This window comes from Micropterus salmoides, unplaced genomic scaffold (assembly GCF_014851395.1).
Source record: "Micropterus salmoides isolate LMB-PRFRI ecotype aquatic unplaced genomic scaffold, ASM1485139v1 Ms_hic_scaffold_6, whole genome shotgun sequence".
Lineage (NCBI taxonomy): Eukaryota > Metazoa > Chordata > Actinopteri > Centrarchiformes > Centrarchidae > Micropterus > Micropterus salmoides.
Window position 1 is genome coordinate 21352866 of NW_024044348.1, and position 18547 is coordinate 21371412.

Sequence of the window (18547 nt, forward strand, 5' to 3'; positions counted from 1 at the left end):
GAGCTCTCGACCTCTAGTCTTACCCATGTCACCATGTAAATATAAACAGGTGCCGCGCAGTGCACCCTTATACTAGTGTCTGTTCCACATCGTCGTCTACAGTTTTGGAAACACGGTCTGTCATGTTTATGTTATGTTCCTGCTTTGTTTCATTATAAATACAACACCCATAAATTAGCCCTCACGGTCCAGTGTCCCCATCATTTCATGTAATGTACTGTGTGTGTGATACAGTGTCAGGCAGTAGTATTTTTCCATGTGTCTGTAAGTGTTTGGAGAATTAAATTTCCTTTTTATTGTTGTGTTTTTTTTCTCAGACAGAAAATCCTAACACAGAAAGGCCATACACATTCAAGGATTTTCTGCTTCACCCACGAAGGTTGGCATTATTTCATGGTTATTTAATCTTTTGTCTTTCCCTGTTTTACTTTACATTTTTACATATTTATTTGCAGGAGAAACAACAGACCACAGTTCATACTCTATTTTGTTTTTGTTTTGTTTTTTTAAATACTTCTGACAATATTTTTTCTCCTTTTGTTCAAATAAATAATTTGTGTTTGTCACGCAGCCACAAGTCCAGAGTCAAAGGTCACCTGCGTCTCAAAATGACCTACCTTCCCAAAAACTCAGGTTCAGAGGAAGAAACACCAGAGCAGACTGAGGACACAGATGTAAGTTGGTGACAAGATATTTTGTGTTCAGTTCGTCTGCAGTGATCAGATCCTGCCTTTTCATAATAGATAAGCTGCACCCTAAGGTCAGTCAGTGCTGGCTTGTCTGCCTCTAATTAATGTTTAGAGCATCTATCTAAATAGCTCATAGATTTTAGTTCCCCACAAGAAAAATCTTTATTTTTTTCCCCTCTATGGAATCAGTTCTGGCGCACAGATAAAATAATTGTGTATTATTGCACATAAAATAATTGTGTATTATTGCATGGATATATTGCACTGCTCTATTCAACTTACACAACTACAAAATACACAACGGAACAAGTATATAGAATCATTTAGTCATTTCTTAAGAGAACATTTATTTCATGCTGTGTAACCTTTGGATTGTCACTTTTCACCACAGTTTAAACAATAGAAAGTCAATGCAGTAGTAGTTCTTTTAGAGTATCGATCTCCTCCTTTAATGTAAGTTAGGGCTAGATGATATCGTCAAAAATGTTATTATGATAAAAGTTATCACGAAAAATATCAAATCGTTTTTTCTTTCTAGTTTAAAGGCTGATTATTTTTTTTTTGCTCCTGAGTGAAAGTTGAAGAACGCTGATGGTTAATTGTGGTTTAAACTCTTCTTTATGGTCAACACTTGATTCCAAACAGTGGATCACTTCACAGATCTGAAGCAGAACATTTGAAAACAATTATAATAAAATCTTTGTTAACAAATATGCTTGAGTAAAATTAAGTAAAATCTTTTTTCAGTCCTTTTTCCTCAACAAAATAAACATCTTAATAAAAAAAACTCTTAATAAAAAATTGGTGGATGATTCAAGTAAATAGTCAAATATTTATTTATTTATTTTTTGTTGTCCAGCCCTAATTAAAGTCTTGTCTTAAAACACGAAGTCCACGAGTCCAGCTTATATTTGTACCAGTGTTTGTCCATAGCCTTACTAAAAATATTGATGATTTCTCCAGAATACGTTTAAGCCAACTTAGCGCTTTAGTCCTCATCCTAGCTGGCGAATAGTCTCCTAGTTGCCAAGTTGTGTTTGGTGTGTGCAGCTAAACAGCTGGCAACAGGATATTGTTTCCATCCAGCTTTTGCTGCCTTTTAAAACTTTTTGTTTATGTTGTGCAGCCTGGTTGGGAGTTTCTGGAGTCTCAGGACATGTCAGGTCCCAGACAAAGCCAGGTGCTGCCTGCTCTGCCCCCTGGCTGGGAAGAGCGCCAGGACAACCTGGGAAGAACCTACTATGTCAATCATGAGAGCAGAACCACACAGTGGCAAAGACCCACAATTCAGTAAGACTGCTCCCCTTTCTCTAACAAAGTTACATCACTTTCCTTGTCAGTGCAGTACTGATGGTTATGAGTGTGCGTGTGTCCGTCCTAAACAGGGACAGTGATGTAGAGCTGCAAAGAAGACAGAACAATAATATGGACGTGGAGCATGCTTTTAATACACGCAGACAGATCTCAGACCACGACGAGAACAGCACACGAGAGTCTCCTGAGGTAATTTTCAACTTTTTTAAAACAAATTTGCATTTGTTTTATTATGTCCTGCTTATATTGTGTTACTGTGTTCTGTTCACACTGACTTTTTTTTCTGTTATGTTTTGGAGAATGATAAATGATAAAAGTGAATTTACTCACTCAGAACATTTTCAAATCACAGCGTACCTTGTTAAAACTTTGCAACTGACAACAAGTGACATTTTTAGTGTCTTTCTGCAAATTTTTTGTAATTTTCCTGCCTGCAACTGTTTTGGTTAAATCTCACCATTCTCATAGTGTCGTTTTTGGCTACAACAGGCAGCTGTTTCAGTGAGTACGCTACATGCTCAACACCAGCAGACTAAGTTATTGACTGGCTGGTGAACATAGTGGAGCATTTGGCAGCTAAAGAGTCAGATACTGCCCTCAGGAGTTGGCAGAGACCAAAAACAGAGCCAAAGAGGGTAAATATTGGACATAAATTCATCAGGTGGACAGAAACACTACATCAAATCAATGCTAATGTTTCTCCGTATCTGATGGATCTGTACCCGTTTGATGACAAGTTTAACATGTCAACTTAAGAGGTGATGATATGTCAGTGTTACATTCACGGCTTATTTCTACTAAGTGGGAAGTGTCCAAAAAAATCAGCTAATGCAGATTAAAGAATATCACACAACCTTTTTCCACACATCTGCTCTGATAGCTATGTAGATTTAGTCAGATGTTCTAGCATAAACACGTGACTACTTTAATTTACTCCAAACAAACTAACTTGTAGGTTTGCTAAATAACAGGACTTTCAGTGGCTTATACTGTATGCTGAAACTTATTTGGCAGAGCTGTTGTTGTCGGAGCTTGTCTCAGTCCCCACACTGTGTGTTCTTGATGATTCTCTTCTGTCTCGTCTTTTAGAGCTGGGAGATTATCACAGAGGATGAGTCCACCTTGTACCACAGCAGTAACCAGCAGCTCGGGTCACCTCCCGCACGCACACCTGTGCCTGAGTTCCACGCGGTCAGCGACGACCTGAGAAACATTCACCTTTCAGGGGCCACAGCTGGCGAGCTGCGCACCTCCCAGACAGTGAGTCATTTTCTGTGCAGCATAAGGTTCTGATTACTGAAAGTCAGAGGAAGAGAGACTCCTAATGAGATTAAAATGAACCACCAGCTGAGAGAGAGAGAGAATATACACATTAATGGCCCAAGTGATCATTGTTTTTGACATCCTTCTGCTCTCTTGCAGGATCATGTTAGTAATTCAAGCCATTCCAGTCTCAGAGGAAGTGCCCGGACTTCAACAAGAGAGGAACATCCTGTTAATCCTGTGGTGAGTATTTCTCTCCCTGTTGAAACCTGATTTTTTTTTTTGTTTTTTTTTTTTAACCAGTCTGGCATCAAAGTGTTGCTGTATGAGTGTTCAGACGTGTTCACGATTCACAGGTATTTTTTTTAATCGTCACTGCCTCTGTCACTTCCTCTGGTGTAGAATAGTTTTAGTGAGGTTATACATCTCTTTATTGGTATCATGTTACTCACTGAGTTTAAGGTTGTCAGTATTGATCACTACATTCAATTTCTTTGGCATCAATAGCTGCTTCCAACCTCAGCTGGGCTGCCTGCAGGCTGGGAGGAGAAGCGAGACAGTAAAGGAAGACGCTACTATGTCAACCACAACAGCCGAACAACTTCGTGGACACGACCCCTTATTCAGGTACAAAGTGGGCGTTTCATTTTTCTGTCTAACTTGCTCAGTATGGATCTGAAATCAAGTGAAAGTAATTTGTTAAACACCAATACCTCTCCATTTTATATCTTTGGTGGACAGAAAACCTCAGAGGCAGCAGCAGCAGCAGCTGCAGCAGCAGCAGCACCACCGTGTGGTTCAGGTTTACCCCAAAGCACCCCTCCGTCCCAACCACCTGTCCCCCCCGAGGAGTCTCCTCAGCACACCCCAAGCCCAGAGGCCACACAAGAGTCTGACTTCCTGCCGGCTGGTTGGGAGGTTCGCAGTTCTCCCAATGGAAGACCCTTTTTCATTGACCACAACACAAAGACTACTACCTGGGTGAGAAAGCAGCAGACTTCAGATGCACTTTTGTTCCAATTATAAGTGTTGACCACCCACTTGAGGATGCAATTCATTTAGTGGCCACTAGGGGCTGCCTCCAAGAAAGCCAATGGAATAAGTCAGAATTTTATTTCCACAACAAGAAAGGGTCTCAGTTGTTAAGTTAACTTTTTCTATTGTGTGTAATGGCAACAACAGTCAGTAGTATCTCCAGCACCATTTCTTGTGTAAGCATTTCCTGTCTGACAGAAAGACATCCTGTTTGTTTTCCTCTGAACAGGAAGATCCCAGGCTAAAGATTCCTGTGCCCATGAGGAGGAGAGCCTCGCTTGACCCATCTGACCTTGGCCCTCTGCCGGTAACTTCATCTGTTACAACTTTAGGCTTTAGATCTCAGGCAGAAATTATTTATGGTTCCTTTATTGTTCTGTGGTTATAATGTGTAATCAGAGTTGCGTTGCCTATTGTATTTAATAGTTCAACTTAGAAAAAATTTTCTTCCTTCTTAGCCTGGTTGGGAGGAGAGGGTCCATGCGGATGGAAGGATTTTCTACATAGATCACAGTGAGTATGACATTTAATGCTAAAAATACATCTTGGACTAAATGATGACTAGTTTCTAATAATGAATTAACTGATGTAATATATTTCATAGACACCAGGACCACACAATGGGATGATCCCAGATTACAGAACTCAGCTATAACTGGACCAGTGAGTATACATTTAATTTGACAGATTGTTCTTCAGTAACGTGATATTAGCATATAACAGTTCTCTTTTTATAGCTTACAGATTTCCTATAAATATATGCCATTGACCGCTGTGTGGCTCATAAGGTTAAGATTGATTTGTTGTCACTGAGCACTGTCCTTTGTTGATTATAGGCAGTGCCTTATTCCAGAGATTATAAACAGAAGTATGACTACTTCCGGAAGAAGCTGAAGAAACCGGTGAGTGTCTTCAAATAGCAGCTGTAACTGAGACCTTGGAAATACATGATGAAACTATTCTAATGAGGACTGGTGTTGCCTTTAACCTCTGATATCAGTTTCCCACTCTCACTTTCACATATGCTGTATTTATTTAACCTGTAGAGGATCATAAACTTTCTCCTTATGAACCATACAGGCTGACATCCCAAACCGTTTTGAGATGAAGCTGAGACGAAATACGTTGCTAGAGGACTCATACCGACGCATCCTCTCAGTTAAGAAGGCCGACCTGCTAAAGGCACGACTGTGGGTGGAGTTTGAGGGAGAAAAAGGACTGGACTATGGCGGCGTGGCCAGGGAGTGGTTCTTCCTCATGTCCAGGGAGATGTTCAACCCATACTACGGACTGTTTGAGTATTCTGCCACGTGAGTCCAAACATGGCCTCTTTTTTTATACCTTCTCTGAAAGTCTTGTACATCATTGAGGTGAGTTTAGATGAGACACACAGTACTAAACAGTCTTGTATTGCTCAGCCATTTACATTCAGAGAAACATGTGCCGATACTCTGACTTCATTTCGTCGGTATTTTTCAACCTGGACAGTACTGAGTGAGTGCACTGCAGTCAGCAGCAGCAAAACAAGGCTGTTGTCCCAATTAGTCACAGAGACACAAAAACATGGGAAAATAGGGTCCAGGTTGAAAATTACTGAAGCGACCCTTTACGAAACAGTAAATGAAAGACATCCAGAACAGATATTCTGCTTCGAAGACTCCTAAACAGGTCTGGAAAAGTCTATAGAAATATATGCAAAAATACAAACTCATACACATAATGGACTAATGCTCATTGTGTGCAGTCACAGACTCTGTCTGTGATATTTGGTTTAGGGAATATACATTTTTTGTTTACACAGTGTTAGACAACACTAAGTTTCAAATTAAAAACTGTGGGATCAAGTTCTCCATAGAGCAGTTTATTAGCACAAAGTACACAATAACAGAATAATTTTAATAACAGTGGCAATATAAAAACACACAGAAAAGAGCTGTAATTATCTTTGAATTGGAAGCCGGACAGCTCATTTAGGAAAATATTTGTTTTTTGAAGTTCCTCTTCATGTTTATAATTTGTCTTGCAGGGACAACTACACACTGCAGATAAACCCTAACTCAGGTTTATGTAACGAGGACCATCTGACCTACTTCAAGTTCATCGGCCGTGTGGCAGGCATGGCTGTGTATCATGGCAAATTGCTCGATGGTGAGTGCCAACTGATTGTATGAAGGTGTGAAAATTGTAGTTCAAATGTATTCAAAGGGTAATAAAAATAATAATAATTTTGGAATAGGAAACAACTATAAATTGGTTGAAGAATTATCTCACGATGTGTTTCTATAGATGGTCTTAAATCAGACTCTTCGGGGATTTCCAAGGGTGTTCCCCAATGTTTGATTTTAGCTCCTTTTGTACCTTTACGCGGATTATACAGTGATATTTTCAGTTGCCCCTTCACTGAACCACGCCATAAATGAGCTTCAGTTATCTTTTAAACAGCTTCAAGTCTCACAAGGACTAATGCTAAGAAAACTAAATTTATGACGTTTATGAGGGCTTGTTCTCGACCCCCAGGTAATAAATCTATCAATACAATAAATGGGGACTAAATTTAAAGTTTTTTGGTTGGATGACGAGCTTTCTTTCAAAGTTCATATTGAAAAGCATAGAAAAAGATTAAACTGAGGTTGTGTGTGTTACTTCAGAAATAAGGCTTGTGTTAACATTATAGCCAGAAAAAAAACTTGTGCAGGCTACCTTTTTAAGAATACTGCCTCTACTACTCTCCACCTTTTAGATTCTGTGTACCATAGTGCTCTATGCTTTTTAACTAACTCTGATTCCCGTACACACAATTGTACGCTTTATGATTTGGTAGACTGACTGTCATTAAGTCTACGTAGACAACTTCTTTTGCATATCTTTGTTTACAAGTCAATGGTGGGTTAACTGCCGGCATATTTATATAATCTCCTGACGAAGAATGACAGCAGTCTTCATTCTCGTTCCACCAGGTGGCTCTCTTACCAGGTTCCAAGGGTTTTTACTGAGCTGGGGAAAAAAGCCTTCTCTTACTTTGCTCCCTGGTCTTGGAATAACTTGCAAAACTTACTACATCTAAATGATCTGGTCCCACTATATGAATTTAAAGCCATGTTAAAATTCCATGTAACTGCCTCATGTGACCTGGATTAGACCCTTTCTTTTATATGGGATGTTTGTGTGTTTTGACTGTGTTTTAAATTGTAACTGGTGTGCCATCTTGGCCAGATCTTCCTCAGAAAAGAGATTCAATCTCAAGGGACTTCCTGGTTAAATAAAGGTCAAATAAAAAAACGAATCGGTTGGAAGGTCAACGTGATTTTTGCAAATTGTATGATTTTATTTTTTTTGTCTTCTTCAAAGCTTTCTTCATCCGACCTTTCTACAAGATGATGCTGCAGAAGCCCATCACGCTCCAAGACATGGAGTCTGTTGTGAGTGTCACACTGAATCAGGATCTTCAAATGACAATGGTAATCTGGGAGACATTAATTTTGTTATATTTGTTTGTTGTCTTTTCAGGACAGTGAATATTTCAACTCCTTGATGTGGATTTTGGAGAACGACCCAACAGACTTGGATTTGAGGTTCACCATTGACGAAGAGCTGTTTGGACAGGTGCGTTCAACATGCTGCCTCATCAGATTTTCAGTTTGTGATAACTGGTTTTCTGATTTACATGACATATCATTCTTCCTGTTCAGACCCGCCAGCATGAACTGAAGCCGGGCGGCACAGACATCGTTGTCACTAATGACAATAAGAAGGAATATATCCAGTAAGCAACGGAGCTCCTCACTTAAAGAAAAACACTTCTCATCATCTTCAGCGTTTGATGCTAATGTGCTGTTTTGTGTTTTACAGTCTGGTGATGCAGTGGAGGTTTGTGAACAGGATACAGAAGCAGATGTCTGCCTTCAAAGAGGTAGCAATTTATTTGCTGCATGTTTTGTAACACAGCTGACACGTTTAAACAATAAAAAGTAAGAATAAAAATCTGTCATATTTATTTATGTTTTAGGGATTCTTTGAGTTGATACCACAAGATCTGATAAAGATCTTTGATGAGAATGAGCTTGAGGTGAGATTTCCAGTCGGACTGATGGGCTGAAATGAACCAGATTCATTCCGGCAAGATGAATAACAGTGTGTCTAATTGCCCTCTTGTCCTCCGCAGCTGCTCATGTGTGGTCTTGGAGATGTGGATGTGAATGACTGGAGAGAGAACACCAAGTATAAGAACAACTACTGCCCCAACCACATCGTTATCCTGTGGTTTTGGAAAGTAAGACAACTTTCCATGCCTGGAGCCATCAAGCTGAGCTGTGGATGTTTTTCCCTCCCTGTTTTAAGAAGAGCTTTGTATAAAGTTATTTATTTTGTATATCTATTTGTGTTGTTACAGACGGTGCTGTTGATGGATGCAGAAAAGCGAATCCGTCTTTTACAGTTTGTGACGGGAACATCAAGAGTCCCAATGAATGGCTTTGCTGAACTCTATGGTGAGAAAACTCGCAGCATTTTCTACTACTACTACTGAGTTGTTGTTGTTAGAAAGTGGTTTCTTGTTTGCTTTTTCTTTCCACTTATCCACACAGTACAAATAATTATTTTCATCTCATCTTTTACCTCTATACTGTATACACTTGTCGTCAATTCAGAGGTGGCATGATTTTCTTTTAATGTTTCTTGTAAATTAATTCTGATGGTTTTATTTTTTCAGGGTCTAATGGACCACAGCTGTTTACCATCGAGCAGTGGGGAACACGTGATAAACTCCCCCGAGCCCACACATGGTGAGCACGTTAAAATCTAACGCAGTTAAGTTTAGAAATGTGGGTAACACTTTCTATGAAGGTCATCGCTATAATGACTTATGCATATATTTATAACACGATATAATGCATCCATAAGACATTAACAGTTGTTATAATCACTTAGAAACATGCATTAGGCGCTATAGCAAAGTTCATGACGTATTATGACCTTTTGATTTAGTGTTTAATAACTAATAGTAATACCAGTTTATACCACTGTGCGGCAAGAATCTCCGACCATGTTCCATAACACATTATAACCACCGACTCTGCCTTGTTATGAATACACTTTAGTCACCATTTACAATTAGTGGTATAAAATGGAATAATAGCTTATGTTTAAAGTTATATAGCATGTCTACGAGTAAAGTGTTAAAATATATCCCTGTATAATATATTACAGGTGGACATAATACCATATTAACTACTTATAAGACCTTATAACACGTAATTGTTTGCTTTAAGTAAAGTGACACACATTTTGCGCAGGAAAACAACTTTTATTTATGTTTCTTCAATTTATGAACAATCTGTATGAATTTTGAACATTTTGCAGTTTAGCACAAAACGAATCATGTTCATAAAGTGGAGAAACATAAATAAAAGTTGTTTTCCTGCGCAAAATGTGTGTCACTTTACTTAAAGCAAATAAAGACATGCTATATAACTTTAAACATTACTATAAGCTATTATTCCATTTTATATCACTAATTGTAAATGAAAAAAGTGACTAAAGTGTATTCATAACGAGGCAGAGTCGATGGTTATAATGTGTTATGGAACATGGTCGGAGATTCTTGCCGCACATTGATATAAACTGGTATTACTATTAGTTATAAAAAAGGTCATAATACGTTATGCTATAGCGCCTAATGCATGTTTCTAAGTGATTATAACAACTGTTATAATGTCTTATGGACGCATTATATCATGTTATAAATATATGCATAAGTCATTATAGTGATGACCTTCATAGAAAGTGTTACCGAAATGTGCTCTGGTCCTTTTTCAAATGTACAGCGAGTCTGTGCCAACATTTAAAAAGACTCAAGCAAAAAATTGCCTACGTTCCTTTCTGCCCTCTCTCTTTGCTACTGATTTTTTTGGTTATGTTTAGCAGTGAGGTTTGTAGTGCAGTTCAGCTTTTATCACAGCTGTGAGGAACATTCACAAATAATTATTTTACCGTAATGAGGCTTGGATGTACGGAGCCCCCGCTGTCTCTAAAGATTATATTTTTATCTTGTGTGCACAAGATCTATATTGTGGGGCTTCAGGGGCTCCACAAGGATGTCCTATCAGGCTCATATCAAGACATAATAATAATAATCATAATCATAAGGCCAAAGAACATAATATGGCGTCGTTACTGCCGAGGTGTACATCAGCCCTGACACGTGACACTGAATATTGTGCTTTGCTTCCTTAATCTTAGCCTACACTTATGTGGCTCTGATAATGAATAAATGACTAATAATTTAAAAAAAAAGGACTAGTACCAAATAATAATATCTAGTTGAGCACAGTGGATTGAAGCCCTCTAGTGGTTGGATACAGTCATAGCTCTCATTCTGTCATTGGAGAGCTAAATGCAGTCAGTAAGATGCTGCAGTCTTCTAAAGGGATACTCCACTGATTTTACATGTCAAAATCTATTTTCTAGTCACAGAGAATGCAAAAGTTGCATTTTGGGAAGTGTAGCTTGAGGGTTTTTGAGCTTGACTCACATCAGAGACTAAAAGTCAGGATATTTCTGCCTCTGCAGCACCAAATGTGACTATTGTTTGGAAAGTCCCTGAACTTTATGGAGATGCAACAGCTGAAGTTGATTCCAGCGAATCTTTTTTTTTTTTTTTAAATGACTCCTGCTTTGATGTGATTTTAACCTTTGTTTCCTCATTTACTTTCACCCTAAAGCTTCAACCGACTGGACCTGCCTCCTTATGAGTCTTTTGAGGAACTGAGGGAGAAACTTCACATAGCCATCGAGAACGCACAAGGCTTCGATGGGGTGGATTAGTGCTTCTGCTGTAATTGAGGTGAACTGACATTACTGCTGAGAGAAAAAAGCTGTGCGTCAGATTGGGGTCTCAACCTGCCAGCTGTGTGACAGTCACACAACCTTCGCTTTCCCACACTTCACGCAGAGAAAGGACATTAATCTTATCTGGAGTGACGGAGGTTTGCATCGCTCCGTGTGTTTACAAATCAGGTTTTCTTATTATTGGATTCAAAGTCGCTCAGAGATGTATCCGCTTTTATTTGTTCTGCTAGAATGCTTAAATATTTAAAGAACTTGATTCTGTGAAATGACAATGTTACAGAAATGAATGTGAATGCGAAGCTGTATACTATATAACAAAAACAAACTTAGGAAACATTAGACTTCCCATTGTAGTTGGTGGGAAATTAGTTTAGTTATGGAAAGTTTTGGAAAGTCCCTTAACTTCCCTCCACGTCCCTTCAACACATGTTAGTGCTGGAAAGAGTGGACCATGGGTCAGAATAGTCAGGCCACTGTGGTAAAGTCACAGTTATTTTTTTACCAAAAGGATAACATAAACCCTTGATGTTTGAATACAAAAAAAATATGAACTCACAATCCATGTAAAGTGAACAAGTCCATAATCCCTTTAAACGTGACATTGGCCAAACTGGAACATTACAAGATGAAAATGTTGAGGAAGATGAGGGCAACAACGTGTTAGAAGTTTATTCCAGATGTATAGGACGTTTTAAACGGCAAAACCTGAATAATAACTCGGCAATTCAACCTAAATAAAACGGATGTGAAAATATTTTCTCTCCATTTTTTAAATTCTCTACATAATTATACATTTTTCATTCCATCAAGCTCTAAACACTGATGCAAATCTCACACATATGCACCTCAGAAGCATTTGTAGCAGAAAATCTGCAGGTTATACACAAGTTTGAGCGACTACTCTTAAAGCAAATGTACCCTTTAATCATTATAGTAGTGATGTACCAATACCAGGACCAGTTTAACAGGCTCAACTAATTATACCGTAGTTTGCATCTGCGTCATCTACAGATCCAAAGAAGTGAGTACGTTCAGTGTTAGATTGTGCTAAAATACTATGCATAATTGTACATGTTGACATGAGATACTTGAATGACTTTTGAGTGTCTCAGTTATTACATAAATATATTGTACCAAGTACAAATATAACTTTGCCTTCTACAAAATGAGGATGCGTTTATTCTTATACTACTACTGTTTATAGTCACTCAAATTGGCAAATAGTGATTATTGGTGCACCTCTAAATTATACGCCCTTCTTCTGTTTCATGTATGAATCAGTAGCCACTTACACTCAAGTTCAACACTGACTGTTTGTGTATCCAAGAAACAGATAAAATAAATAAATAAATATATATATCACACACTCACACATCAGTTGCTTACAGAAACATTATCCGACAAAGTGACGGTCATACACTTTGCATACAGAATGTTAAACATTATGTTTGTGTTGCCTTTTGTCAGTGAGTGATATCTTTTTGTTTTCTTTTACTCATCATGGGTGTCTAATTGCAGCACAGTGCTCTATTTTTAAGAGTACAACTTTTAAAAATTAGTTTTGTTAGTTGTCAAAATGTGTACAGATTATTGTCCATATTCAGAAATGAGTAATCACCTGTAATACCTTTTGTAGGAAAGTAACCTTACTTAGGCAGTAGTTTTAAAATTTTCCTGACGGTAAAACATGTGTTTACACTGCCTGCCATGTTTACAGGTCGTTGATAAAGGAAGATATTGCGGGCTGGTTCTTGTCTCTGACAACACAATTTTATACTTATGCATTTATAAACTGAAGCACTTTGTTAATATCGATGAGTCTTACTTCTGAACTGTCTGAATCTTTGCCATTCTGTCACCGGCAGACCGCTTAAATTGCTCTTTAAGGAAATTATCCTATGCTTCAAGTGCACCTGTGTTTAAATGTTTACATGTGAACATTGCTGAAAGTAAGCACATTCTCTTCTTTCACTTGTATTTAAGATTAAATACAGAGGCCTTCATTTGTAATGTAATTTAGAATTTCATTGTTTATTAATGTTTTAATCCTTAAATGGAAGTACTGTCATACATGTATTGTTGTCTACTGAAGAATAATGAATAGATCAATACTTAATTTCTGATATATCAAATTTTGTTATGATAAAATTGAATTTATAACACCTATAAGTGCATTACAACAACAACAACATGCATGCAACATATATACAACAGTTTTGTAGCTGTTAAATTCCAATTTGAAGACCTATAGCACACCAAATGAAATATAAATATATTTGAAAAATAAAGATGTATTAAAAAATATTATTTGCTTTGTGTCTAACTTTCCCACATATTCAGCTGTTGTGTTGTAGTTTGTTTTTACGTGCATTTGCTTTTTCTTATTACAATATTTCTCCATTCATTTGATGCATTTCTGCCAACTGTACTTAACATTGAATGATTTCTGGTTCATTTAACAAAGTTCCCAGTAAATTATATCGTGTTTAGTATTCATAAGCAGTATAAACACAGAGTAAATGGTTTGTAAAACACTTTAATGTAAATTTTTAACTATCATGTATTTGTCGTCAACTGTAACTTCTCCTGTGGGCACCCATGAGGGGAACCTGTACCACGAAGCGAGTTAAACATATCCAGGATATGTTTTCGTTATCTGTCTTAACATACCCTAACAATCGCGATCGGGATAAGCGGTACCACGAAGCTGGTTATCAACTCGGTAAATCAACCCAGGTTTCCCAATCCAGCCGTGAGCGCGTTCACATAAAAGAGGCGGAGTTAGCAGCAGATGACAAATCACTGACATGAATAAGTCCACTGTCAGCAGAGTGTCCTATTTTATGAACGAGGATTAAACACTACAGAAATACGACAGTAGCACGGCTGCATCTGACACATGCAGGGAGACAGAAAATCGCCAACAATGTGAATGCCTAAATGAACAGGTGTAGTCTATAATGCGTTGATTTGATGTGTTCTTATGAGCTGTATGAAAATATCAGCCTTATTCTTTCAGCTCTGCTGTGTGTTGGCGTTTCCACATGTGCTGAAATAGTAGTGAAAGACTGAATCTCAACATTTAACCTACTGAAAACTCATCTAGTTACCTGCGCCCACATCGCAAAAGGTGGGGCTGAAAATGACTAGTCTCTGTAGTAGGCTATACTAATCTAAAATAGGCTAGATAGCCTACGTTCATATTAAAATTTAGTATTTCAATATCCCAACCAAACTGCTAATAATTCAACCTCACATAAGAAAAATGAAACCCATTTATTTGAACGGCTGCGACAGGCTGTGTGAAACGAGCTGGGAGCAAATAAATAAAATAGGATATTAAACACATCTCAAAGCAGTATGTATGAGCCATTTTCATTCTGTATTCTTTTATGTAATTTTTGTCTTGTGCCACTAGGGGGCTGTATGTGCTTTTCAGTTCAGCTGATCTCGAGTCATGAAGGTGTGGGTTATTTATGTAGAGGAAACCCAGACACAGGTGTTGCTGATTTGGGAAGCAAACAGTTTTTGACTGTGCTAGTGTTAGCCTGGGGGTAAGCAAGGCACGATGGTGTTGGTTACATGTATTGCGAGCAAAGATAATGCCACTGTATGAGACATGGAGAAAAATAAACTTGCTAGTTAATAGTAACATTACCGAAGTCCCCGTATGATATGTAAGACGCTGCACGGGCACACGTCTAAACCTAATCCGCTGTATTAGCAACCAGTTACTAGACTATGTTAGGATTTAGTCAGTACACAGTAAGTAGGCTCAGCCTACTGTAAAAACCTGTAGGCAACAATAGCTTAAGGCTTTTAATCAGTCTCCGTAGGATGATGTCGCTTTAGCCTCTAGAGTTTCTCCGTATCACCGCAGCTAACATAAAGCTGCCTATAGGCTAAAACAGTCTGTGGGGTTTCCTACAGACGGTGATGTCATTTTCCAAGAGAGCTGATTGGTCAGTAGGCTGCGTTTTCATAGAGTTGATCTCTTATCTGGAACATAACCTGCTCCGGAGCAGGTTAGCCGTTCAGTTTAAGTTATCATGGCGATCTACCCGGTAAGAAGTGAACCACCTTCGTGGTACTGAAAACTCAGGGTTAACCCCGAAGTTACCTGGATAAGCTCAAATCCTGCTTCGTGGTACAGGCCTCTGGTGTCTTCACATGATCAGTTTGAATTGTTGACTAATACTGTTTATTAATAAACATTAAAAATGTCTTATAACAGCATTGTAGTGTGGTATAAACACTTAATAAATGTTTATATAGGCTACTGCTTATAAATGTTAAATAAGAAGTTAAAGTGTTTTCCAGTTGTCTTCTTTTCACAAAACTATCACATAGAATTTGCAGAGCGTTTAACACAAACACAAGAAATTGAGTGCAGCATTCACCTGAGATTCTTCTTACAGTCTTGTTTCTAAGAAAGATAAACCTCTATAAGATGTGTTGGCAAATTTCCACCGTGAGAATATGTTGGTTACCTGGTGTTTGCTAAAATAAAAATTGAAGCAAAGAGTGGGGAAAGCAAATGCGATGTAGGGGTGTTTGAATGTTACGTGGGAATGTCCATGGAGGGACTATGTGAGGATCCAGCAGACTGCAGTTTCCAAATCCATCCACGAATACCAACGGTCTCTCTTCCTCAGTGAAAGTGAGATTTCATATCCACGTCACACTAAAGAGGTAACTGCCCTGTGGCCTCATCTCTCTAGTCACCGCAATGTTCGATGTAAACATATTATTTTATCTCATGTGTCAGACCGGGGACATTACAGTGATGTGAGATGAATATCTAAGACCAGATGTAAGTGACAGTAAAGAACAGATAAGGTGCAGGAAACGAACTACCTCAAATCTTTTAATTTTCCATTTTGTTGTTTTGTTTCTCATTGTCTAGACTGAGAGTGTGTTTTGTTGTGGAATTTCCTTTTAGACACCAGTATGTGAGTTTTGAAAACACCTTTTGGAGCAGACATTTTCTGACACAATGCCAACAAAATGTCTCCATTTAACATTTTATTTTTGACAACTGATCCTTAAAGTTCTTAAATTGTTTCCCACGATCAAACAGTGGTACATGAAGTATTCAGATCCTTTGCTTAAGTAAAAGTACTAATGCCTCACTGTACACTGTACAGTACTGCATTGAAAATGTTACTTAACTAAACTTGTTTAAGTAAAATCAGGAAAATGTACTTTTATGTATGTGAAAGTACTCAAGCAGAAAGAAAAATGTCTGACTGTTATATACTGTATACTGCATTAATGTAAAAGCAGGATTTTACTGCTGTAGTTGGTTGAGGTTAAACTATTTTGTATCAGACTTCAATTAATGATTATTTTCATTATGGATTGATCTGCTCATTATTTTTCCCATTAATCGATTGTAAAAATTCAGAAAATAGTGAGAAATGTTGCCCAGAGCCCAAAGTGGCACCTTCACAATGCTTGATTTGTCGGTCCAAACCTCAAATTTATTAAAAATACATTCAAACAATTAAAAGGAAAACCAGCAAATCTTCAAATTTGTGAAGCTGGAACCATGAATTTTTTTACATGAAAAATGACAATTACCATAATATTTCCCAATTAAATTTCTGTCAATCAACTAATGTACTAGCTGTACTTGTATAAACTGTTGAGAAATTTAATATCATATTTTAATACTCTTCATATTTTTGTGTGTAAGAATCTTACTTTGTAAAGTAACTAGTAACTGAAGCTGTCAGATGAATGTAGTAAAGTAAAAAGTAAAATATTTCTCACAGAGAGGTAGTGGAGTAGAAGTAGAAAGTGTCATGAAAAGAAAATACTCAAGTAAAGTACAAATACCTGTAATTTGTACCTAAGTACAGTCCTTGAATAAATGTACCTAGTTGCTGTCCACCACTGCAATCTAACCATATTTGTGTGGCTTGTGCAGCTGTAGGTGTTTGTAGTACTGAATTATTCCAGCTGGAGGAGATAAAACCACTTTGGATTCTCCCTGAAGATCATCACCTAATTTTTAACATTCTTACATCTGACAGCATTGGTTTGTTTCAAATCATTTTGGAAACATTGATTCCTTTCAAAGTTTTTTTTATGTCCAACTGTTGTTGCTCTTTCATTTTTAAACTGCTTAACAGAGCTGGGAGGACCGTTTGTTTATTTGAATCTGTGATCCTGTGTGTTTGTTGACCTGCAGTCCTCATTCATACCAGCTCAACAGCCACAGTCCTAATTTCGTTTCTCCACCATCCCCACTGTTGTGGCACTAAACCCCCCTCCACAGGGGTCAGTGGAAAGGTCACACAGGATTCAGGCCAGCCTTTTGTACACTTCTGGGGTCAGCGGGGATGGGCATGTGTGGTAGCAGGAAGACACAGGCCTTGGCCAATGGCAGGAGGTCTCCTTTACCCACAACCTTACCAACATTCATAACCTGATAATGACTTTTACGCCATTGATCCGACCTCAGAGCTTGAACTGAGTTCACATGTGGGCCGACTATCATTCCACTCAACAACTGTGCCATATTGGCAGGTGCCAAAACTGAATTCTTGATTAATGAAACACCCTGAGGACAGCCTCTTGCTTTCTGATGTTATGTAAGGGAGGAGCCAACAACCTGCTCTGAGACTGTGGTCAAGTATTTGGTTATGTGATACAGTGCAAGTACTTCACAGGGGGGGGTTGTTGTGGCAGAAGAGGACGTTTGTTGGAAGAGGTTAGATAATTGAGGCTTTTCTTGAAATTAAAGGGGGAATTTTACATTTTCTTAACCATATGAATCTATTTTTCAGATAACACTGCAAGATCCTACATTTACTTTGAGGGCACTTTAAAGTTATTTGTTTAAAATGAGGTAACTTGTTATCTTGACTAAAGTTACACTTTTCAAATTAAAATTAATTATTTGTCTGTTTCAAATTCAGGAAAAAGAAGGTGATGGCAGTGATTTCTTCCCCTTTTCATTGTTTTTTCACTGAATTTATTTTGGGGAAACAAACTCGGCTAAAATTCATTGAGGCAGCAATATAGGATCCTCCATCTTTTAAAATCTCTTTCTCAAGTGCATAAATAGCATTTTTAATAAACAAGTGTTAAGAACTTTGCAGCAGTGCTACTGTTAGTTAACATAGTAATATTTCTGTTTCTGAACATTTCTCTTTATTTAAGAGTGCGGGTTTTCATGTTTTGTTTTTCTTTTTTTCTGATTGACTGGACATCACAGCTGGTTGCAGTCCTGCTGCTGAATAAAGTTTCACAGAGGGAGGGGGCAAGGACCGTGGGAAGGTGGGGGGTTTGATGTTTCTCCACAATAAGTGATGGACATTGGATCAATATCAACATTGACACAGCAGCTGTCCTGCTTCTACCAATGCTTCATCATAATTAGAGGGCCCAGT

The 18547-nt window shown here is 38.0% G+C and overlaps 1 protein-coding gene across 2 annotated transcripts in view; it reads left to right on the plus strand.

The window, feature by feature from the left end:
- LOC119889861 (E3 ubiquitin-protein ligase NEDD4-like) overlaps positions 1-13442 on the plus strand; it is a 34813-nt gene extending 21371 nt beyond the window's left edge. For both annotated transcript variants that reach the window (XM_038700755.1, XM_038700756.1), the window contains 23 exons: positions 318-379; positions 572-674; positions 1816-1979; positions 2075-2192; positions 3093-3263; positions 3426-3509; positions 3774-3893; positions 4008-4247; positions 4531-4608; positions 4760-4814; positions 4906-4964; positions 5138-5203; positions 5382-5611; positions 6328-6449; positions 7650-7720; positions 7809-7904; positions 7991-8064; positions 8151-8211; positions 8308-8367; positions 8464-8571; positions 8692-8788; positions 9010-9082; positions 11021-13442. In XM_038700755.1, the coding sequence (XP_038556683.1) occupies positions 318-379; positions 572-674; positions 1816-1979; positions 2075-2192; positions 3093-3263; positions 3426-3509; positions 3774-3893; positions 4008-4247; positions 4531-4608; positions 4760-4814; positions 4906-4964; positions 5138-5203; positions 5382-5611; positions 6328-6449; positions 7650-7720; positions 7809-7904; positions 7991-8064; positions 8151-8211; positions 8308-8367; positions 8464-8571; positions 8692-8788; positions 9010-9082; positions 11021-11123 (2415 nt within the window). In that variant the 3' untranslated portion in view covers positions 11124-13442. The remainder of the gene's footprint in view (positions 1-317; positions 380-571; positions 675-1815; positions 1980-2074; positions 2193-3092; positions 3264-3425; positions 3510-3773; positions 3894-4007; positions 4248-4530; positions 4609-4759; positions 4815-4905; positions 4965-5137; positions 5204-5381; positions 5612-6327; positions 6450-7649; positions 7721-7808; positions 7905-7990; positions 8065-8150; positions 8212-8307; positions 8368-8463; positions 8572-8691; positions 8789-9009; positions 9083-11020) is intronic.
- The last annotated feature ends 5105 nt before the right edge of the window (positions 13443-18547 follow it).